Here is a 24,005-nt window from a genome sequence, read left to right as displayed (position 1 = left end):
TTATAGGGGCATGAAAACTACTGTAGACTTTTTATGAAACAGTTGTGGGAGTATCGCAGTGATTCAGAAGTGATTCAAGGTTTAGATCATTTTCAGTTTGTGTACAGGCCACAGAAAGTGGATACAAACAGTTCCTTTGCAGCTGTGCCCGAGTAAATGACAAGAATAAAACAAACAGCCACACTTTTCATCAGGCGATGTAAATGTTTGTGTTTGAGAAATCATGCCTGACGCACATGCAGTGCACACTGCTGCAGATCCCAAACTGGGGCCCAGGGACCTCCAGGGACCCTTGGGAGTGGCACAGCAGAGAAATAGTTTAATTCGATTACTATTTCATCCTGTAATAACTGCCTGGATCAGATACTCCCATTTCACTTTTGCTTCATAGGAACGTATGTGAAAGGCATTAAAGGAAACTGTCTTTTCTAGTGTGGTTTATTGATATCAGATGTTATGAAATGGGTGTCTGTGGCCTCGTGTGTCTGTCTGGGGTGTGAGAGCCCACGCTGGAGTCCGTCAGGACTCGGCGGGGAGGGACTTTCTGGACACTGCGCAACAAGTCCTGGGGCGCAAGAAGTGGATGATAAGAGTGAATGGCAGCACGGCATGCAGCAGCTCTAACAGGAGAGGGGTTTTATTGGATGATTAGGTACGATTTGCTACCTCCACTACATATTTCATTCATATATCCTGCCGCTTGGAAAGGATGTGTCGCAGTAAAGTTTATCCGGACTTTAAAAGCGCGCCGCTGGAAGTTTTCGCGCATGTCACCGCACAGAAACACTCTGGAGGACCTGTTGTGACACAGAATGGCAGAGATACAGCGTTCCATAGCTCGGATGGTTTACTTTCTTCTCGGGTTTAATCGCAAAAGTAGCGCAGAAAGTTTCCAGCTGTTGGGGACGCAGCAGGTGACCAGCAGGGCATGAGGTTTGGACTGCAGCTCGATCACAGGCTGGACTTGAATGTGACGGAAGGCAATGTGAAATGGTCCCGACTTGTCCCCGAAGCTGGGAGGATATAACTTGAAAGGAGCAAGTATTTAAAATAAAAAAAAAAGAGGAATCTCAGTCCACCATGAGAGCGCTGACTTTACTGTGCGTAATAGTCGGGCTGTGGGAGACGAGCCTGAGCAACAGAAACTGTCCGGACCTGATCGTTGACAGCTGTCACTGCTCTGCGGAGAGGTCCAAAGAACTGAGCAGGCAGCACGTCAGAGTCAAAGTTGTGTGTGATGATGTGGACCTGATGGACACCCTGCAGCCCAGCTTCTTACCCAACAGGACTGTGTCCCTGTAAGTACGTTTAACGAACATATCACTGTCAACACCTTCCACCTGAATTAGAGGGACAGCATGTGTCCCTGGCAGCCCAGTCGCATTGTAGATTTTTTAAAATGTTGTCTTGAGTCAGGTGACTATTTAAACCTTTTGGGGAAATAAAAGTGATAAGTTATTTTTTATTCTCAACTAGCATACTGTCTAATGGATGGAATTTTTCTCGGGGGCCTTGGAGCTCTCTTAAGGGCCCCTGGAGATCCTTAAACTCCAGTTATGGGACCTGAATGCATGGTCAAGAGCATTAAGTGTTATAAATTGATTCCACAAGGTTAAAAAGCTTTGACACAATTCAGCAGTACTGTAAGTCTTTTATAAAGGATGCATTAGTTTTTATAGGGGTGCACAAATTAAAGAAATCAATAAACTGCAACTTACATTCTTCATATTATTATCCTACAAAAATATTGTAGTACAATGATACCTAGTAGGAAGGGTGGACGTTGTGTTTCGCCAGAAAATTTTGAGTATTAAACACTTAATTTGGTTAATATTTATGCACCAAATTTATGACATTTTGCATCAATTAATGGTCTAAATGCCTTACATTTTTATCAAAATAAAAGTTTGGCTGCTTTCATTTTTCTACTGGGGGAGACAAATGTTCATGTTTTAAATATTGAGAGGGAGGTTTGCCCTGCAGCCCCCTGAAATCTACGCCTATGCCCACAGGTTCAAATATCACAACTGGTTGCTAAATTCACCTCATATACCTCTAATTAGGATAGTAAAGGAAAACATAAAATAGATCACTTTGATTAACTCATTGAAAAAGTCAGACTGCCACAATGCTATTTTGTCATTGTATTACATTCAGAACCTTTCTAAAGTGCTTGTGTTTAACGCTTTTCAAAATCAAAGACAAACTAATTCATCATTTTACAGATTTGATAAAATTTAGATCCATAATTAATTCCATGTATATAAAACCTGAAAAAATTAGTAATGTAATTGATAGGAAAATTAATGGACAACTACTCTAATAATTGATTAATTGTTTAAGTTATTAAATTTACCCCAAAATTCCAAGCCAATGCCATATGTGTCGATTCCAGCCTCTCAGTTGTGTGCATTTACTGCTTCTTTTGTGGATAAAATTTTGAATTTTGAGACTGTTGTTTAGACAAAATAAGACATTTGAGATGTCACCACAGCCTCTCAGAACAGACTAAGCAAGTAATCAAAAAAACAATCAACAGATGTATCAATAATGTAGATCGTTTCTGCAATAATTTAACAGGTTATCTGTTATCTGTTTTGCTAGAAAATCTGATTACAGCAGAAGAAATAAGAACAGCGATAAGACACACAGTCACACAAGCACATTCAAACAGCATCAGAAACAATAATAAACATTTTTAAAATGGACCAAAATATAAAGTTTAACTTCTTTCAGTGGGTTGTGATGCTTAAGTTTTACCGTCTGTGGTAACTCATTCTATTTGAAAAAAATTAGAGGGCAACATTTCAGTATTTACTGGTGGGGTATCAATAGTCATCTCACTCTGAGATCTGCCCTGATGAGCAGTAGTTTCATATTGGAGAAGAGATGTAATATACCGAGGCAGCTTTAGTAGGAGACATTTATAAACTAAAATGATAGTGTGTAGTGCTCTTCTTGTTGCTGGTGAGGACCAAAATACTTTTTCATATAGCACACAGCCATTCTGTCTGCACTGCAAGTCCTTGTAAAATCTCGCTGTTATTACTGAACAGCTGATTGAAATAATGGCAAAGAAAACTCATGTGGAATCTTAGCGGTCCCCAGGACCCACGTTTGAGAACCGCCATCCCTTTGTAAGCCACATTAGAGCCTCACCTGTCTTGTGTTGTTACCACCTCCCCCTCTTTAGGGATATTATTTGCATTGTATTCAAAGTTATTCAAACATAGATCTTGCGCTTCGACGGGGACTTTGAGAAACCTCCCTTAGTATTCATCTGCGCCTCTCTTGTAGATGAAATAGCACTTCAAACACTCGAGGGGTTGATAACTTTCCCCACACGTTACCCCCCCCCCCTTTTCTCTCTCTCTGCAGGTGCACAGATTGACTGCTAGATTAATAGACTGTTTTATTCTTGGAAACTTGAGGTCTGCCTCTCGGAGTGTAAAAGCAAATACTAAATGTAAAGGCCCTTGACAAGTTGCAGCCGACCACTAATTCTGAACTAAGAGCACAGTTGATTAATGGTAGCACTTTGCTTACTGCAATTTATTTGGAGTGCTGTTTGCTTCCGTGTAGGCAGGGGTGCTTTTGTTCCTTTAAGTGGAGAATGGTTAAAGGCTTTGTTTTGTATGCAACATTCATCAAAGTGGGGCGGTTTTTGTAGCTTGCAGGTACTAACGAAGTTTGATTTTTAAATTGGGCGATGTAGATAAACTGAGGCTTAAGGTTTTCCTCAGAAATATCCACTACGTATCAAACCAACCGCAGCTTGAAGCATCACAGAATGACACCTTTTCCTCAGTTCACTTGAGAAATGCTGTGTTATGATTAGATCAGTACAAATAAGCCCATTCCTCACTCCGTCCTATTCCTTGGTGAGCTAAATCCTACAGCAGAGCCCTCACCGGACAGGAAGCAGTTTTCCTGCGTTAGGAAATGTGACCTTTGTCAGGCTGAAGTGGCCTCCCTGCTCGCTCTTTTGTTTAGATGTGCTGTGCAAATAAACAGATATGTCAGGGGAAGTATGCACATACCGATCCCCCCCTGTAGACTGCCCAACAAATCTCCCGAATGTCTCCCCACGTGCTCCCTTCATTTCTCTCCTGTTCTCACCACCTACAGTATGAGCTCCTTGTAGAGCCATTTCCTCTATGACAACTGTGTCACGTTCAAGTACACTAACCCAGATTCAAAATGCCACCTCTAATTAAAGGCGCAGATTGAGCTTTGTTGCTTCTCTTTTTCCCTTTATTATTGCATCTATAAAATGTTTATGAGGAACGAACCTTGCAATAGTGCAGCGCCTTGCAAATGCCAAGAAAAACAACTTAACAAGCAAATAAAAGAACATTAGCATAAACAAGAAAGATGAAACTGGACTGTATGTAAGAGTGGGTCAGTAACTCTCTGTCCAGCACAACAGCCTGGATTTACACCTCTGACTGTTTTCCTTATCGTCCATGGGAGGGATCGGGAGTCAAGGAGTTTGGAGCGTGGTCTGACAGCTCTGTTGACCTTGGGATCTATCTGGTGGAATGGTTTCAGTGCTGCTGAGCAGCAGAGGCACTGCCTCTCTGCACAGCATAGCAGCTGAGATTGTAGCCGACACCTGTCTCAGGCAGAGCTCTTTAACAGGAAGACGCACCGCTTGTCCAGGGGAGAAGGGGGACAGATTGTGGAAGAGACAAGGGGATAGAGTGAAGATGGAAGGTAGACATGGGGAAGCAGTGAAAGAGCCATTAGAGGAATAGAGGGACTGACAGAGAGGATGCTGGGAAAGTGGGGACAGGAAGTGTTTGGTTAAAATGTAACTTGATAGCTGAGGCTGACTGAGATGATGTGGCAGCTACTAACATGTTGTTTGGTTGGGGAGGTGCCTGTCGCACAGTAACAGCTGATTGTAACTGAGCGTCTGAGTCTCTTCACTGCTGGAAACTGCATGCAAAGAGAAACACACTGTGCACTTACATAACTAAAAACTTCTTACAAACTTCTTATAAAGTGTTACAACTGCTGCTGTTTTCCCTCTTGCTGAGCTGTTGGGTTGCAACTAGACCTGGTTGTATCATTTGCATATATTACCTGCTGAGTGTAGCCAGCCCACTGTTTGGGGTTTGAAATGACTTTAACATTTTTAAATGCAATTGTCACAGATCCAGGAGTACTATCCTGTACTGTAATCAAAATTATTTTAGTGCAGCAAAAAACATTGGGAAGTTTGGCACCTGAATTTGATACTGATTTAAACCTTTGAAAAAAAGAGTTATATCAGTTGAAGTTAGGGATAGGGAATTCTGCTTATTTTTTGCGATTCTTTATCGATTCCCTTTTTGATTCCTGATACAATTTCTGTGTTGATATTGCAACAGTATTGTAAGGTTGACTTTTGGGGCTTCCACAAAAAAATTACACAATGAGATTTTTGACAAATAGTTATCAGTAATGTGGATATGATGATATTATAGTGGGTAAAGGCAAATAATGAAACAGCTAGAACAGTCTGGTCAGTTCAGAAAATTACATCACTTCACTGTAATGCAGCCTTTCAAAGCAGGAAACTGTTATGATATCACAGTATTCGATTTTATGTTTCCTCTTTAAAACTGAAAAGAAAGGACAATCAAATAATTTAAAGGAGTCAGAAGAAGTGAAAGATTAAAGTGATTTACTTACAACCTTAGCAAACTTCACAGCGAGGTCTCCAAATTTGGGGGTAGATGGGACATAGTGATTGAGCCAAACCAAAGAAATCAATCTGACAAAACCAGGCCTTACAAGCTCTACCTCTGAAAACAAATCACAAACCAAAAACTGAACTGTCTTTAAAAACAAAGAGCTTCATGCTGGCATTGATAAAAGGATTGATAAACTTGGAGGAATACATTTCCCATGGACTGGGCAATTTGGAACTGCATCTCAAGTAGAAAACGTTCTCGAGTCCCATCCCTAGTTGAGGTCACATTTTAGTCATTTGATTATTGATACTTTTCACCCAGCTAAAACATCAGATATGATAGCAGGAATAATTCTTTAGTAAACATTGATCAGAAGATTGAAATTGTTGACAGCTGGTTAATTTAGCCAATTTAAAGTACTGTTAAAGCAACGGTCAATACTTTTATTTCAACAATAGCTCAAACAACTAAATATATGTGATGGGTCACCAGCAGTAATGAACCTACAGAGAATTATTACCTGATTACAGTTCTCCTCAACTTTGTATGATTTTTTAATGGTTCACTATCACCGCTCTCGTAGTCATCTTTTTCGGCATCATGCGGGTTGTATTTAGCAAGAAAAGCCCCAATGGTATATTCCAGCTATTCTGTTGCCACTTCTTCTATAATTTGTAGTAGGACTGTGCGTGTGCTCAAGCCTTTAATTTGTTTCCAAGAACTGGCAACAGGCCATGTGGCTAAATCAGCCACTGAGATAGAGATACTTCCTGGCAGCTAAGGATCCGTTTTTCCAATCGGGAGCTACAGTAAAATGTACGATTTCGCAGGTCATTGAAGAAGACTTTGCGTCAAAATAATAATTGCTAATTTCTCAAAAAAAGTACTTTTATTTATGGGTGAATCATTTTTTGAATGACTGTTGTAGCAATGCAGGACTCGCAATGTTTCTGATTTACTGTACTTTCAGCTGCTGAAAGTGATCCTCTTCTGGATTTGCACATGTTCTTTGATGGAACCACACTAAGCTCCTCTAAAGCCCTGTTGACTCTTTTTCGAAGGAGAGAAAACGAGGGCATTTGGTCTGGAACAGACCCAAATCTGGAGGTGTTTGGCATAAAGTAGCCTGCTCTGTGGGCCCTCATCATCATCATCATCATCCTTCTAGAGACAGACAGGAGGGGCTGTTTGTGGTGTCTAGAGGGAAGTGATCAGGACGGGACTGTGGCTGCCTCCAAACCACTACAAGAACATGTCAGTCATCGTACCAGGGTAGAGAAAGACCCAGGAGGCACCGCAGGAAGCATGGCTGTAAAATAGCTGGTGGTTTTACATCATGTGCTGTGGCACTGTAGGTGGACAACTTGTGATATCATCTATAGCATGATCAAAAGAGTCAGAGGCTAGTATTGATCTGTGTGAGCAAACCTGGCATGTCAGAACACAATTCATTCTTGTTTCTTTTCCTAAAATGGCTTTCTGCATTCTCTCATCTTATTTTTTTGTATCGCTATAAATATAATTCTGTGTATCCTCCCCCCTCCTCCTCTCTTATTCACTCCCTCTCTCTTATTTTCCCTCGCTGTTATTCCTTGGGGGCTTTTTTCTCGTCTGCCGAGGTGCTGTTTGTGCTCTACCTTCTTCAGAGTTCTGAGTACTTCTGCATGAATATTTCATTGACATGCACACATAGCCTGTCCATATTCTCCTGTGCATTACCTCACTGACAAACCCTGCGAGTGCACACACATTCACAGTGTAAAATGCCCTAAATGATGTGTCACGCGTATACATAGAGTCCTGGCTGTTAATCTAAAGAGACGTGACCAAAATGACCCCGATAGAATGTGTTGTATCTAACATCTCACGCTGCGAAGAGTCATGCCAATCTCCCTTTCTCTCTCTGTCCCTCTGCTGGCTTCTCTCGCGTTTATCTCCAGTGATATGGAAGATTTAAAGAAAGCAAAAGGTTCATCTTTAGATGAGTGCACTCTCCAATATCAGTCGACTAAGCCCCAGAGGGTGTAATACTTTTAGATCCCCAGCCCTCTCCCCTCTGCGGTAGCTAAAGCCAAGAACATTTGCCCTTGAGTTATCCGTGCGCTCAAGAACTGTGAGGTCAGGGCCTGATCTGTAATGTTGCTACATGTTCGAAGCCGCCATTCTCCTTAATAAGCACCTATTGATTCATCTCTTTACCATAAAGGGGTTAGCATTCTGTCAAGGTTTCAACTTGGGTTCTGTAGATTTCTATTGATACACTGCTCACATTGGCTGCCTAAAAAGCTCTGTAACTACCGCTCATGTGGTGGGCTTCAAAGAAACAGCTGATCGGTTTTGCTTTCGGCAATAATGATTCACTGATCGAGAGTTCATGACCACGACGGGGAGAGACGAGTCTGTAAATTCTGCTATAGCCTTGAAAAACCAAGAATGTGTCGAAAGCCAGACTTAACATCTAAAAATATTAGGTAAAGATAAATACAGTGTCTGCCAAGGATACGTCTCTGCTCTGCTATCCTTGCCTCCTCCCTATACCGCTGAGTAAAAGTTACTTAGAGGGTCATAAATTTGAGAGCAGAGGAGAGTAACTTACAGCTTGTTGTCTTTTCCCTGTTTTCTGACTCATTGTAAAACAAGGTGATTAAAACCCTGATGTGTGTTGCTTCTGTTGCAGGGTGTGATCACAGTGGGAAGCATATTAGCTCTCCTTCCCATCTAGCAGGGGCCTTGGCAGGCCTTTATCAATGCCGTGTGCTGGTGTGTGTGTGTGTGTGTGTGTGTTCACATGCCGGTCTGTGTGTGTGTGTGTCCATGATGTGTGTGAATCAGGGAGTGACACTGCAAGGATACAGGGTGTTTATGTAAAAGTCTTGACATGTGTCATGTTGTATATTTGTCAATTAATATGCCCCCTCAGCTCAATCAATGCAAGTCACTGATGTTGTATGGTTAAATCACAGGGTAATGAGCTGAATACTTTTAGATCTCTCATGACTCTAAGTGGTTACAGGTAGCTGTAGGGTTTTAAGGAAATGCTCTTAAATGTGCTTGAGAGCATTTTAAACATCAACTCTACATCTTTTTGTCTTTGGACAATCAGCTGATGATTCATGGTCTAGCTCACTGGGCACCTCTATCTCATATTGACCCTGTGTATACTTGGTTTTGAAATGTACTTTGGGCAACCAGGTCACAAGTGGACAATGCTAAATACAAGCGTAAACAACCAGCAAGATGCATCGTGATCTGATCACTCAGACCATTTTACCCAGGTGGTCTGGGATGCATTTGACCACATATCTTTTATAGTATGAAAACTAATGTATCCCGATAGGCCTTCCCTGTCAAAGTGGAAGATTCTAAGAAGTCAAGCAGTCTTTTTTTCAAGCAGTGTGCGGTGGACTTCTTCAGCCCCCAGATAGAGCTGGAGAGTGAGCGCTCCTTGCTTTCATGCTGCTCCTCTGTGCAGGCAGCTGCAGACCCAGGGTGAGTCTAAGTGAGTCTGAGGCAGATGCCTGGAGGAAGACAGGCTTTGCCCAGTCAGGCTCCGAGATAACATTATCTTCTGCCTCTTGCTCAAAGAGGTGAGTTTATGGCTTGCAGCAACAGCCTCTGGCTTTTGCTTGATGTTTGGTGATGGCAAAAAAATGTGTTTGCACGTTTCGGATCCATCATTTGCGTAATTAGCACGCATTAGTTTGGAGGGCTAACTTGGCTTGTTTAATATATTATGTGAATGTTTTTGTCACCCTGAAGTCAAACCCGTTCAAACTCTATATGGAATGAATAGTTGAATATTTGTATTGAACAGCCAAATCTGATTTGATTGATTTGACTGACAAGGACTATGTCATCAGTGCTGGATGAGGTGACTGTTTTGGGTCCATGTCATTGGTCTGACATCCCATTAGTCCGGCGGTCCGTGGATCTGAATGGCTCCCAGCGGGCATATTTTTACCTTGATGGTGCGCCGCGACTGGCTCTGGGTCAGCTGGGAAAGGCTTGAGGCGGAGCAGGCTCACGGCTTATGTGTTTGCCACTTTCTTTTTCATTTTAACCCACACCATGATCTTTTCCTGACCCTAACCAAGTGGTTTTTGTGCCTAAACCTAACCAGACCTTAACCACAGGGCATCATGATGATTTCGGAACAACGGGACTTCGGAACAATGGGTTTAATATGGTCAGAACAATGGGCTGTCGGACCAATGGGCAGTTCCCATCTGTTTTTTGGTTAGAGTGAGCTAACACTCTACATTGGCCCATTTTAGAACAAGTTGGATGTAGTGTTGTGCGAATGCTGATCGATTTGTGCGATGGAAGGAGATGTGTTGGATACTGCTGACATTGATATCCGGCAATACCTACACACCTGCTAATGTGACTGGTGAGAGTGTGGATAACTGTGTGTGGGGCCCTTTGTCCTTCTTGCAGAAGTGATGTAGGCAGTAATGAAATGGTCAGCTGATAGATGTAGGTGTGAAAGCGATGTGGCATGAGATGTGTACACCAGGTCAAGATGAAAAACAATTCTTGGGTGTGTTGAAAAGTATTTTATTGAATCTGAATCCACTTTTGAATCCATCCAACTTATCAGATTCATTTAGGTTTAACTTTCAACATTTGTATCTGACTAGTTTTTTATCAAATAAATTCAAAGGCGGGAAAATCTCAATCACGCTTTGTTGTAGGCATTAAAAGACTGGAGGTCCTGATACAAAATTGTTAGGTTGGTAAAATATTCCTGTAATTGCAGTAAGAGTCTGAAAGTACTGAAAGTGATGTGATGCGACCCCAACACTATTCGGTACTACATTTCCCATGTGCCCACTTATTTTGCGTCAAGTGAAGGAATTTGCTGTATTTTGTGCAGTGAGGAAATTCAGCAGTGGCACACAATGTAAAACTGCAGTGTGAAGGTTGGACAAGCCTCCAATCTCCAGCAATAATGTTTTTTATCAGTTTAATGCCAGCTAACCAATACCTTAATTTCATATTTAGTGTCAAAGTGATATACCCATAACATTTCTTTCCTGGAAAGAAACAAGTTACAGTATCCTGAAGCTAGCCAGAATGAGGTAACACACTTTAAACTATATTCTGTGATTCAAGGGAATTCTTGAAAGAAATGAGTGAAGACATCTCATTCATTTGGCCCATTTGTACCATTAAAACTCCTGACTTCACATTGTGGTCTGTCATATAACGGGTTGCATCCGAAGCAGATGTGCTCTGTTAATATGTACATCTGTAGGTAACCCCTGAAGCAATGTCTGTTTCCTGTCCAAGGTCAATGTTAGTAGATATGAAATATGTTATTTTGGTTAGCAGCGTCTAGTAACTCGATCTTCTAAAATAACAGAGGCTTTGGCTGCTTGAAGAGAAGTGGCTAGAAATCTTGAGGCCAGCGGATCCAAATGTTTGTAATAGTTCACATTGTGATCTTTACTCCACTTGGTCCTTGTGATTGGTGCGTTGGATGGCGTCTGTTGGAGCTATTTTTGAATCTCTTCTCCTGTAATAATATAGTTGGATGTCTCTGGTGCATGGCAGCCTGGCTAGTTTCTAGAGCACTGACTTTTTAGTTGGACCTCACAGAAATATCCCAGCTGTGGCGTGGAGGGAGAATGAAAGCCAGGGCTCCTGTTTTAGGGACGAATTGATATGGATCTCACTCACTGTGTTTAATCACTTCTGTAGCCTCAAAGCTTAAGGACTGAAGCAGACTGAGACTTTGGAATTATGAGATGTAGGGGTGCAGCTATAGATTCTTTATCAGTTAATCTGTTGATTACCTTGTCTCTAAAATGTCATACAATAATGAAAAATACTGATCACAACTCCCGAAAGCATAAGGCCAATTCTTTAAATTTCTTGTCTTGTCTGGGCAACAGCCCAGATTTTCTTTTCTTTTCTAGTTTACTATTATATAAGACCAAGAAATGCAGCAAATCTACACATTTTAGAAGGTTGAACCAACAAATGTTTGCAATATTTTAGAGAAAGTACTTCCCTGATATCAAAAAAGGTGTTAACTTTCTGAAGTAAAAAGAATAAGAAATAAACTCCAAAAAATGTATAAACAATAAATATATGCTATTCTATGACAGGCAACCACCCGGCACAGTTCAAAATGATCATTAGCAAATAAAATTCTCATCATAAATAAATTTAATAAACTGCCATACCAGTTCTGTGCCATACCAGTTCTGGTATAACAGCGTACTGCAGTTCTGTGTAGTATTTGTTTGTAAGTGTTGTTGCCATACCCCAGCAGAACACAGCTCATGAGCTATTCAACTAATGTTAGCATCTCTATTACGTTATATTTGCCCCCTCCCATATTGACTCCGTGGCTATGGCCTTGAATAAACTGTCCAACTACATGAACTTTTCAACTTTATAATTTTAAGCACAAACACGTCCAATGCCATATGGGAGAATTGTGAAAGTACAGCGTTTACAAGTTATAAACTCGTGGTCACACTTCTTCTATGTATACACGTCTGGCTGTGGTTCCCACTGACACACAGTAAGCAATGACATAAACCATTTGCTGCTACCCACAGACACAATACTGAATCTGTACACTCCTCCCTCATTGAAAGCAGCTTATCCACAGTGAACATAATTGATAATGTAAATAGAGAGTTGGACGGATGCTCCAGAAGTTTGTCATGGGCTGTTTACATAATGTTCAATTCTGTTTTTCCTGTGATTTCCTGGACGTTACGCAGAAGCCTGAGATAGGCATGCAGAGGTCGGCGAGCAGACGCGCACACACAAACACACACATCTACGCGCAGCATAGCACAGCACAGGACACGCTTGAGTTTGCACAAACAGAGGCTGCCTGTCCCTGAGTGGGACGTCCGTCCGCAGAGGGAGGTGTAGTGGTCTGTGGAACAGAAGAGAGACCTGGGACAAAACACAGTGACAGCATTAGTATCTCATGATCTCAGTGTTGACTACCTTCACTTCATCACACTGTCCATGTGTGGCTTAAAAAAGAGCTGCTGTAGGTTTTCGGAGCTTAAAATGATATGTTGTAGAGTAAGGCCCTGGACATAGAAGAATAAACTCCACTGGGTGGCTGAAACTGAACCTGTTTTGATGGCTTTGGTTATTTTTCAATAAATCTGTGTGTGAAATATTGTGAAATTGACCCATTAAGTCTTCCAAGTAGTTTCTCACCATGTCCAGTTGACTCCATGCTGGCTCATATCTGCTGCAATTTTCTGCTCTCGGAGAGCTTTGTGTCAAGATGAATCCAAACTGACAGAAGCCCAGTAGGATATTGATGTCTGGATCAACAACAATATAAATCCATATGAATTGTTGCTTACTCACTTTTTGCCTCCCCAAATGGCTGCCCGTAAATCTTGTGGTTCATTCCCACACAGCTTAGGTAGGCCTATTCTGATTGATTTGTGGAAGAAGAGAGGTATTTTGAACACTGAATTTTACAAGCTCTCACATGCCTGATTCCTGTTTGCCAATCCTCGCCCCTTAAGACTGATTGTCCAATAGCAACTGTAACTAGCCACAGCAGGCCTGTCAAGCTTTGGATATCTCAAACACTAGCATGGCTCGCTCAGGCCCCCAGGAAGTGTGCCGTGCTTTGAAGTAAATTTTCATAATGGCCAAACAATGGAATCACAAATGATGCTGCTGAGCCCAACGAGACTGTTTCCCATAGACTTACATTGTGAAAGAGACATCTGTAAAGCAGTGTAATTAAATCATTCTATCCCCATTCAAGTTAGCAGAGGGCTAATCCAGAAGTAAGCCGATTGGCTTGGGAACATCTATACTGTGTTTGCACTATGGGCCCATTGATGCAGATGATCTGGGTAATCTCAATCCCAGAGAGTTGAATTTATTTGGCTACAGGAACCACTGTGCAACTTTAATAGGAATGATCAGGTTCCTGCATCGAACACTGTAGTTCATTCATGGTCTGGCTAACTGTCTTACTACTTACAGTACCTTAGCATTATTTACAAAGACAAGAGGCCTGACATTAGCTACCTATGTTATTATGGGGTCACAGGTTTATTTGCTTAAGTAGCAATAGTGTATTTCTATTTTTTGGTTTGGGGAGTCGTCCGGTAGGCTATTTCCACTGTTGTCTCGTAAAAGTGAAGCCATTTGAAATTACGAAGCATAAATCTAACCACCATGTTGCTTGTCCAGGTTAGTTTATGTAGGCTTACGCTTTGAAATGATTCCTGTGTTAAGTTAGAATGAGTTTTTTGATTACGTATTAATTAAGAATACTGTAATATAATACAAAGGCTAACAATGCCATATATGAACAACTTACTCTATGTCTTCCAGATGCTAACCTTGGCCTAGTACTTAGCTTTAGTCGCCATCTTTTTGCAATATATCCAGTAGGTACAGTAGCTACCATTGGCTTATTTAACAGACCTTTTATAGGCTATTTTGGTGCCTAGGGTTCTGGATGGCACCCTAGGCTGCTGCCTATGCTGCCTGTAGGAGGATCTGCCACTGGAAATGAATCAGCAGGAAACATCAAAAAGTCAGCAAATATAGTTTTCAACTACCTCACAGAGTTTTAGCATTTTTAGCTAAAATATTTTAGTGACAATCGGAAAATTCAGTTGATAAAATCCACGGCCATCGGCTTGAAAGGAAAAGTCTGCTTTAGTTTATGACTGTATGAAATCAATAATCTTTTTTAGATTTGTACAAATCTTGAGTGTTATATCTGCCTGTGTTATCACTGCAAACTGCATATATGATAAGATGAGATGAGATTAGATAAGATAATCCTTTATTCATCCCACAGCGGGGAAATTTGCAAGAATATGTATATTCTAATATAGCAACAGCAACTAAGGGATGCAGGGCTAGGAATCAGCCGGTTATCTTTTCTAATAGCCATCAGCCCAGATGACCAAATGATTCTTCTGATCTGGCTCTGCTAATTTAGTCCTGATACTTGCTCAGCACTGTCTTTTGTGATTTGACTTTTGGCCACTAGTCCTTTGTAAATATGTTTAACTCCGAAGTAATTGAGATGTGATATTCTCAGAAGTTTACTTTTGGGGCAGACCCAAGTGTAAATACAATCTTGGATGTTGACATGAATTTGCTGACACGAGTTTGTGTCCATCCTGGCCTTTGGCTGAGAGGGGACTTCCTAGATTCAGTCCTGCTTCTTGTGCCAAGACAACTGTTATCACTCTGGGGAGAGATCGGTACTTTCCCTCTAAGAATATGCAAGCTTGTTAAAGTAAGTAACAAAATATACTTGAACAAATGCAAAATGTGCAGCATGTATTTTTTTCTGTTTTGTCCAGACAAAAAAATGCATTTTCATACCTTCTTGTGACCAAATTGTTTCTTTTTGTTGGGCTATGACCAGCTCACATATCTGTTTGTGCAGTGTGAGTCTTCACCATGACATTTTCAGTATACACACTTCCGCTCTGCTCCCCTAGCAGTTTGGCCAGCAATTTGCCCGTTCAGCACAATGCACTGTGGGATCCCACTCCTTAATCCTAGGGTTAAAATTGAGTATACGTTCCCTGCCATAACGAGTGCTCTGTCGTCAAAGAGGAGAGCGGTGACACATCCCAATTACCCCTTTCCATCTAAACCTGACCAATCACTCCCAGAACCTTGTTAAAAGAAGATGGGAAAGTGGTGGGGGAGTGTGACAAAAGGATCTGACCTTGTGCAAGTGTGTGTATGCTTATGTGTGTAGGTGGTCATATGCTGACAGGAGATACGCGACATCACACATGCAAAGAAGGGCTCTGTTGCCAGCAGATCACATGGGCATGCACAAATCCACAGCGTCACAGAGACAGAGCAGCCCTGCAGTGGATGATTTAAGAGCTGGCTGAAGCAATCAATATTTCAGCAGATATGAAATCTAGAAACGCCATCCAAGGTGTATTTAAAATGATGTGAATCTGGGCAGTAGAATAAGCGCAATATAAATCATTAGCTGCTCGCCCTGTTGTAATGTAGCTTACAGCTTTGTATGAAATTGTGTGTTTGTGTGGGTGAGGAAAGGGGAAGCAAGATTTTACAGGATTTTAAAAGTGACTATATGGAGTTTATAAATATTCAGTGTATTGCTACTATAACCATCACCACTACTACTGCTACCTCCAAGTATTGCCACAAATATTAAAGTGAGAAAGAGCAGCTATTTTGATCTGTGCCTTCAGTTAAGACCCTGGAATATTGGTTTCATATCTGCAGATTATAAATATTCAGGACTTTTTGGTCATGGAACATCACAGTTGAACCTGCATTCATTGATTTATTTTCACCTTGCGAGAGTACAACAAGCTCTCAACACAATATTGACATAATATCACCTGGTACGTTGAGACAGAAAATGTGTTTGCAAACTTATACATATCCAGAAGACACAGAGCAATGCTAGCAGTCATTTAAAGTGATGTTGCTAACTACACCACAAACAGAAGTCCAGTATTTGCTCTACTTTTAGCTCTGTTTTAGTCTCCACCAGGTCTTTAGTTGCTAACTGTTCTGGTGTGTCACTAACTTTGTCCAAATGCTTGTCGATGCTGGGACTAAAAACAACCACCTGCCGTGCTAATGACAGTAGTAAAGCTGAATAATAACAGTATATATCCCTAAGCTAAAACATTCAAGGACAACTGTGGAGTTGGATATGATTTTCTGTGGGTTTGTCACTGCGAGTGACTCCTTAATCATTATTAACGGCCAACTGATCCATTGTTGATAAAAAAAATGTGTAGCTTTAAAGTTTACGTGGGTATTTTTAAAGCATTAAACCCTTCAAACTCAGGAAATCTGCTTTATCAGGACTGTATTGGAGTGGTTTGTTCAGATATTGTTGACCGCTTGCAACATGAGAAACGACGTCACAAATGGAGCGATGCCTGCCAGCTAGTTGAGGCAGTCAACTCGAGCTGCGCTGATCCATACACACGTCATCCTTCACTCTCCATATGTCATCTACAAGACACACCCTCCCAAATTGACGGTCCTTTTAAATCTTCCCAGATCTCTCTTTGCATTGTCTATGCCGCTACTGCCCTGCATCAGTACTGCTGCATGTGCTTTCAGCCCCACCCCCACCCTAGCATCCACCTGCAGGCTTCAGCTAAGGGGGGGGGATATTTAATCATCACTCTACGGGAGCGATGAGGCTGGAGTCTACATGCCAAACTCTAACTATGTTCTGCTGTTGAAATAAACATTTAAGACGTGAGTTGCCTGACTGAACTATCATTACATTTTGACTGAAAGAAAAAAAAAATCTAAATACTGATTGGCAGGGATCGTGCACCGATCTGACTTCCTGATACCAATACCTGGGCTTTTAGTGTCAGCTGATTCCGAGATCTGATTTGATGTCAGTTTCTAATTAATAAGCTATATGCGTGACTTTGTGGTGTTGACTTTGCTCATTCTTTTATGAATAAAGTACATCAGGCTGGACTTAAACATTGCTTTCCTAACTTTGTAAAACAAAATATAACAAATGAATACATATAATAAATAAATATACATTTGAAATAACTTTAAACAGATGACATGTTTGTATTTAGCTCCCTCAGCTATGCATTCTACTGATGCATGACTTAGTGCCAAAGATACTAGATTACTACAAGATGGCCCACCTACAATATACCCCCATTGTATGAAATGGTATATATTTCCGGTCTCCTAAGTAGGTGTTGTCACCCATAGCCCAATCAAAGACAATGGAGAACCGCCAATCAAAGACGAGTACTATCCCCAACCTCGCTTGGTTATCGTAGATTAGCTGGGCTAACCGTTAGCCATTAGTGGTGTCTGTAATAACTCAGTAACTCAATAAACGGTCCGTGAAAAAAATATTTTTTCCAGCGGATATCTTAGTTACAACATGATTGAGCTAACAAAACAGTTTTGTGTTGCTATGCGTGGCATTTATTCAGTTTTGGGAAATCACGATGTCTAGAAAGCATCAGTGGCTGCGGCTGACAGGGACAGCTAACAGCAGCAGCAAAGCTAACATCAGGACGTCATCTGTTCAAAGTCTCCCGTTGTTGGATACGACATGAAACTACTTCAGATAGCTCAATCATGTTGTAACTAAGACATCCGCTGGGAAAAAATATTTTTTAGTAATCCAGTATCTTTGGTGAAACTGCACTGATTTCAGCACCAGAGAGGAGATATCTGTTGCCAGATCTTGCGAGAGTGTGTTGTTGAGACAGAAACAGGTCTTGAACAAAGTAAATTTTCTCCTGATATGTCCGTCTGAAATTTGCCATTTTGGTGTCGGAATGTTCTGAAGATATGTGGCTTGTGATAAATGGGTCCAATATTTGCTTCCGTGACTATGGGGCGAAACAGTCTGCCATAATCTGTAATCACGTTCATTTCTCCCACTGAAGTCAATGGACTCAGGACCTGCTGTTAGTCTCCTAAAGGGGCGTGGTGGTCGCGAATCCCACGTGACACTGATACAGGAAACTGACTCGCAGTGGACCGTCTTGGTTTATCCACCATCTTTGTTACCAAGCAGCAACCCCCAGGGCTGAAGAAGAAGCCCCACAGTGCCAAAAACTGCGGTTCCTTAAATGTCCACTTGAGACATGTCAATCCCCATAGAACTTTACAGTGGAAAATAATGTGTTTTTCACCCTGGTACAAAAAAGGATTTTGGCCTCTTAAGCTAATTTTTCTGTTTATGACAACTGTAAGGGGGTAATTCACCAGTTTAAATGTTATTAAGGCTTAAAGTTATGAATAACTAGGGGCGGGGCTGCTTTAAGTGACAGGCTGTCAACGAGGTGTCATCACAGCATATCAGTCAAATCCACTCCTTGCTCCACCACAGCTCCATCCTCTTGTCCAAATATGGTCACCTTTGGCTCCCAAAATCCAAGATGGCGATGGCCAAAATGTCGAACCTAAGGCTTCAAAAGTCCACAAACCATCAGTGATGATATTCCAGCTATTTCAGTCAGTGTCGGCCTGATATCTGATATCAGAATCAGATCAGTGCATCCCTACTGATTGGTGAACAGACGTATGTGACATTGCCTGAATCATGTGAACCTCAAACCAGTGAGAAGACCTCTGAAGAAACAGCACAGATTGAAATCTTTCAAGAGAAACTCGTGGCCTCATTACCGATGCCGAGAGGCTGATTTGGAAATATATTTCAGGGCCTTAAGCTTTGGTTAGTTCATGACTGTCATGACCCGTCAAGTTACCTAGATTCATGTTTATTTATCATCCCTGTGTTTCCTGTTTTATTTTGGTAACCATTGTCTCATCTCGTTTCAGATCCCATGTCCTGTCAAATTTCCCTCCTTTGTGATTCCTTGCCCCGCTCTAATGCGTTTCACCTGTGTGTCAATGTGTTTCACCTGTGTCTCACTGTCTCCCTTGTCTTAGTTTATCTAAGTCCCTGTCTCCCCCTTGTTTGTTGCCAGATCGTCTTTACCCTTGAGTTAGAGGCATAGCGTTTCCCTAGTGTTCCCTTTGTGTGTGTTTTTGCTTGCGACCACCCTTTTTGCCTGTCGTTTTTGGATACTTTTGCCTGTGTGAATGACCACTCGTGTACTGACCTTTGCTTGATTAAAAAACCCTGAACTTTCATCTAAGTCTGTGAGTCTGCTTAGTGAGTCCATCTCCAGTTTGTGCTTGATAACAGCTGCACTAAAACTTGTGTATTCCTTGTGTCTATTGTACGAAATTTCATCTCATTTATAGTTTGCCTTATGTAGAATATTTTTAACTGTTGAAAAGGATTCACACAAACCTGGCTTGCCTTTCCTATAACCAACCAAAACATTTCTTAAACCTTATGTGATGTACTGCACTATCTATGAAGTCCTGCTGTATTACAGTGTTTGGACAAACGGTGGATGTTATTAGCCGGGTGGATGAGTAGACAAGACACTCCAACAGCGGGTAACACAGGCCTTAGGTAGTCTAACAAGTCACAGTGGGATCATAACACTGGACTGTACTGTACGTGCTGTAGTGTGTGTGTTTTAGTGTTGTTGCACCTCCTGTTAAGTTAACGATTGCCGTTCTTGTTTCAAGATTCAGGTTTTTTGGGTTAAAGGTTAAAGTTAACCATAGAGTGCTGATGAGTAAGGGGCGCTGGAGAAAATATACAGAAAGACCTCACAAGTATAGGAGTATCCGTGGAGGTGTGCTTCTGTGTGTGTCGGTGTGCGTGCGTGTGTGTATGTCTGTGTTTGCAGTCTGGTGTGTTTCGGGGAAAACTCAAGCTCCAAGGCCCAGTGTGTTGAGTAACGTGACTTGATTTTGTCTGTGTGTATGTGCCTGCCAGTAATACACTCAGCAGGAAGTCCTGTCCAAGCATGACTTTTCGTCTCTTGCCAGACAAATCCATCACTTGAAGAACATATGGTTCTTTACCATCCGGCACAGACATAATTCATCTGAAAAAGTAAAACCAAAAGGGAAACATAGCGACGTCTGTCAGTGAAATAATCAAAATGAAGGCGCTGCATCGCCTTTGAATATTTATTCATCACTTAAAGATCCCTGTGGTGCGTTTCATCGATTTGTTTGCTGTTGTAATGTGAGCAATGGATGATTGAAATCTGCTGAACTGGCGTTTCTTTAAGCTTTTCTATTAGGCCAATATTTTGACATGGAGTAGTGGAGGGTGGGGGGTAGGGTTGGATCATTACCCATCTTAACCACAGACGGCCATAAACAAGACGGAGACGTGGCTGGGATGAGTAATTTACAGCCGCAATCTCATCAGACATAAATTCTTATCTTTTCCCAGCATATTGACAGTCAGAGGATAAACAATTTATCAGCAATTTTAATAATTTTTTCCTGCAGCTCTATACATGTGATATTTACAAATGTACCTCCCTTCACTCATTCTGTATGCTCACCTCATCCTCTCTCCCTCATATCTTTTTTTTTTCCCTCCTAAACAGAAACCTGAGTAACAACAAGATCTCCCTGCTGAGGAATGGCTCCTTCTATGGCTTGGCTGCCCTGGAAAAACTGTGAGTACTTAAATCAAGCTCTTTACTGTTTTGTCCTCCCCAGAGTCCTAATAGCTGTCATCACAGGAGCCGTATCGCTCTGTAGCGGGGAAAAGGCAAAGGGGGGGACATGGTGGGAATTAGGAGATCCTTGTCGAAGGTTTACCCTGCAGAATTCTTGCCAGCGATTTTCACCTTTCAGCCTTCGTGCTTAACCTCAATTGCCACAGTAAATGTCTTAAAGGGGCTAATATATGGCATCATATAAAGGCCTAATGCAGTGCGCTTTGACAGATGGACTGACGGCACTGAGTCCATGTTGATGAGTCCCACATCATATACAATGTCCCGGAGGGCTGTATGCGTGCAGCCTGATGATGAGCTCTGTGATGGCTGTCTTTTCCAGCCTGCCCCCTGAAGTCAACTATTGATTGCCTTCACCTCCATCCAGCACCAGTGATCACTGCTTCTCTACCTGATGGTGACACTGACATTGGCTGATGATGAGGAAATCACAGAGGGGCTGAAATCACACAGAGAGGAAGGCTTAATAACTCTCTCCCTTTCAGTCAATCATCCTCAGATGTATGCATGCACACTCTCGCTCACACTTATAAGCACGCATATTAAGCTCACACACACACACACACACACACACACACACACACACACACACACACACGCACGCTACATCAGCAGCTGCTTTGAATATTATTCGAGTCGGTTGGCCCCACATCTCCCTGACTACTTGACAGTAAAATTCAGATTGTAATGTCAGTGGAGTAATTCTGCCCCTCTTCCACTCCTTTTTGGGTGGCTGTGTCGCCGCTCGACCTACAGGATGATGTCACCTGTCTCCCCGGGCCTTATTAGTGCCATTAAACCGTTCCACCGTCATCCCTCCAGCTCCACAGTGATGGAGAGATGATTGCGAGGCTTTTAAGGATGCTCAGCCAAAGGTTTGTCGAGGCTGACCTCTTGGAGCAGCGTTTTGCAGGGCCTATCCCTTCCTTCACCTCGCTCTCTGGGTACAGCCTGTCCATCCGTTGCTGCCACATGCGGTATTTGGCAGAGATATGTTTGTCGCTAGCAGTTGATGCTAAGCCAGGTAGCCTCAGTGAGTTGAAAGTGGCGGCCAGCTGTTCTCTCGTCTGGCCCAGATGACTGACTGCCTGCCTGCCCGGCTGGCTGATTGACTGGATCCGAGGGTTGCGGTGAATTGGCAGCTGATTGACAAGCTTAATAACGTATGGGTGTGTGTTTGCACCACTCGTGCTGCAGCTGTGGACATTGTGGGGCAGGAATGGAAACATGGTGATCCCAGAGCAAGTTTTTCTTTGTTTGAAATGGAAATGAAATTAGGCTCTCTTCATTTAAGGGCTAGTTTGGCCAAACTCCACAAAATATTTTCCTGTTAACTACTGGTGGCATCTAGCCATGCAGATGATTTTGGATTAATTTGTTCTGGTGTTAAGACAGTCTTCTGCCCCCACTCTGATACAAAGGAGGTGATAAGAATTTAATTTAGTGCTAAATGATAAATTGTATTTTCATACTCATTGCTGTGGGTGGATCATGAAAAAACAGAACCCTAAACAAAGACATGCAAAAGGCCCCAACACCTCTTCTACAGAAGAGCAAAACACAGAGAGCCTGTTGTTTTTTCCTTATCTTTCTTTGGTTTTGTATCTCTTTGTAGTCATTTTGTTTTTAAATGTGGTTGTTTTGTGTCATGTTGTAGTTGCTTCATGTCTTATTGAGGTAATTTTGTGTCTCTTTGCAGTTCCTTTGCATCTCTCCATGGTCATGTCGAGCCTTGTTCTGGTTGATACATGTTAATTTCAGTGACATTCTAATGGGGTGCAACTCAATTAATCGCTAAGTTTGGTCTATAAATTACAAGAAAATGGAAAAACATGTAGATTAGTGTTCCCCAAAGCCCAAGATGATGTTCTCAAATGTCTTGTTTTGTCCACAACCTAAAGATACTGATGTTAATGTAAAAAAGCAAAGAAACCAGAAGATATTCACATTTAAAAAGCTGGAATTAAGAAATACTGACTCCTTATGCCTCCCTGCAAAAGTGGCCAGAGGCATTACATCTTCAGGTTGTCCGTCTGACCTATTCTTGTGAACGCAATATCACACCCTGAGGGAATATCTTCAGATTTGGCACAAACATCCATTTGGACTCAGTGGTGAACTGATTAGATTTTGGTGATCATAGGTCAAAGGTCAAGGTCCTGTGACCTTACAAAATATATATTTGGTCGTAACACAAGAATTAATTGACAAAATTTCACACAGATGCTTAACAGATTAAATTAATTATGAAGTGGTGATATTTTATATCCAAAAGGTCAAAGGTCAACTTAACTGTGACATCATAATGTCCTGCCAAAACACTTTTCTGGCCATGATTCAACTCACGCACAGAAGGGGACACATTTGGTCAGATCCTGAATTAGTGACACTAATCTTGGGTGCCCACCTTGAAACTGTATTACCTGTATGGCTCTTCTGTGCTGCTGGGGGGATGATGTGTGTGAAGCATCCATGTTTTCACTGACGTGAATGTGAATTATAGATGAACTTACAGAGACATGCAACTGAGAGGTGGTAATTCTAGTTTTTATGATAAATTACTTAAACTGATGAATCGATCATCAGATTAGTTGGCGAGTCATGTAATAGTTTACAACTAATCAGTAAATCATTGCAGCTCTAGACAGTTTGCAGGTGAAGGCCAGGGGGGCCCTGACACTTATGGCCCCTGGGCCTGGACCCAGTAGGCCTGTTCAAGTAATCCATTCATGGTCATCATGATATGATCATTCATTATTAACACACTAAGACTGCAAGAAATGCAATGAGTAAGAAAAATAACTTTTATTAACAACTGCAATCAGGGTCTGAAAATTATTGCTATCATGCACCAAATAGGGTAGATTTTATTTTTGGTGAGTAAATCTAAGAGGGCACACTGGCTGGTAAATGTCTGTACCAAATTAGTCATGTAATACAAAAACCATGCAAAGAGTCTCTACTGTGTTTTGGTATCATTTACAGCCATGCCACACTTTGACACTCATAGGAACAGGGACTTTGTGCATTCAGGTGCACCTTGTAAACTCTGGAATCTACATTGCTTTGTAAGGCAAAGTGTGTATGGACTTCATGATGCATTCAAGCGCACCTTTTAAACTAAGCAATCTACGCTGAAATGGCAACAAAAGTTGTTTAAAACAGAAAGTTGTGATTTTTTCATATTTTCCTTAGTTAAAATACATGGCTTATAGACTTATAT

At 41.6% G+C, this 24,005-nt stretch overlaps 1 protein-coding gene across 2 annotated transcripts in view; it reads left to right on the top strand.

The window, feature by feature from the left end:
• Nucleotides 1-568: 568 nt before the first annotated feature.
• The window catches only part of LOC125903568 (adhesion G protein-coupled receptor A3), a 243,330-nt gene continuing 219,893 nt past the window's right edge, over nt 569-24,005 (top strand). For both annotated transcript variants that reach the window (XM_049600560.1, XM_049600559.1), the window contains exons 1-2: nt 569-1,298; nt 20,648-20,719. In XM_049600560.1, coding sequence (XP_049456517.1) covers nt 1,081-1,298; nt 20,648-20,719 — 290 coding nt within the window. In that variant the 5' untranslated portion in view covers nt 569-1,080. The remainder of the gene's footprint in view (nt 1,299-20,647; nt 20,720-24,005) is intronic.

This window comes from Epinephelus fuscoguttatus, linkage group LG16, assembly GCF_011397635.1.
Source record: "Epinephelus fuscoguttatus linkage group LG16, E.fuscoguttatus.final_Chr_v1".
In the NCBI taxonomy this organism is placed as follows: Eukaryota; Metazoa; Chordata; class Actinopteri; order Perciformes; family Serranidae; genus Epinephelus; species Epinephelus fuscoguttatus.
This window is presented reverse-complemented; position numbering and strand designations above follow the sequence as displayed.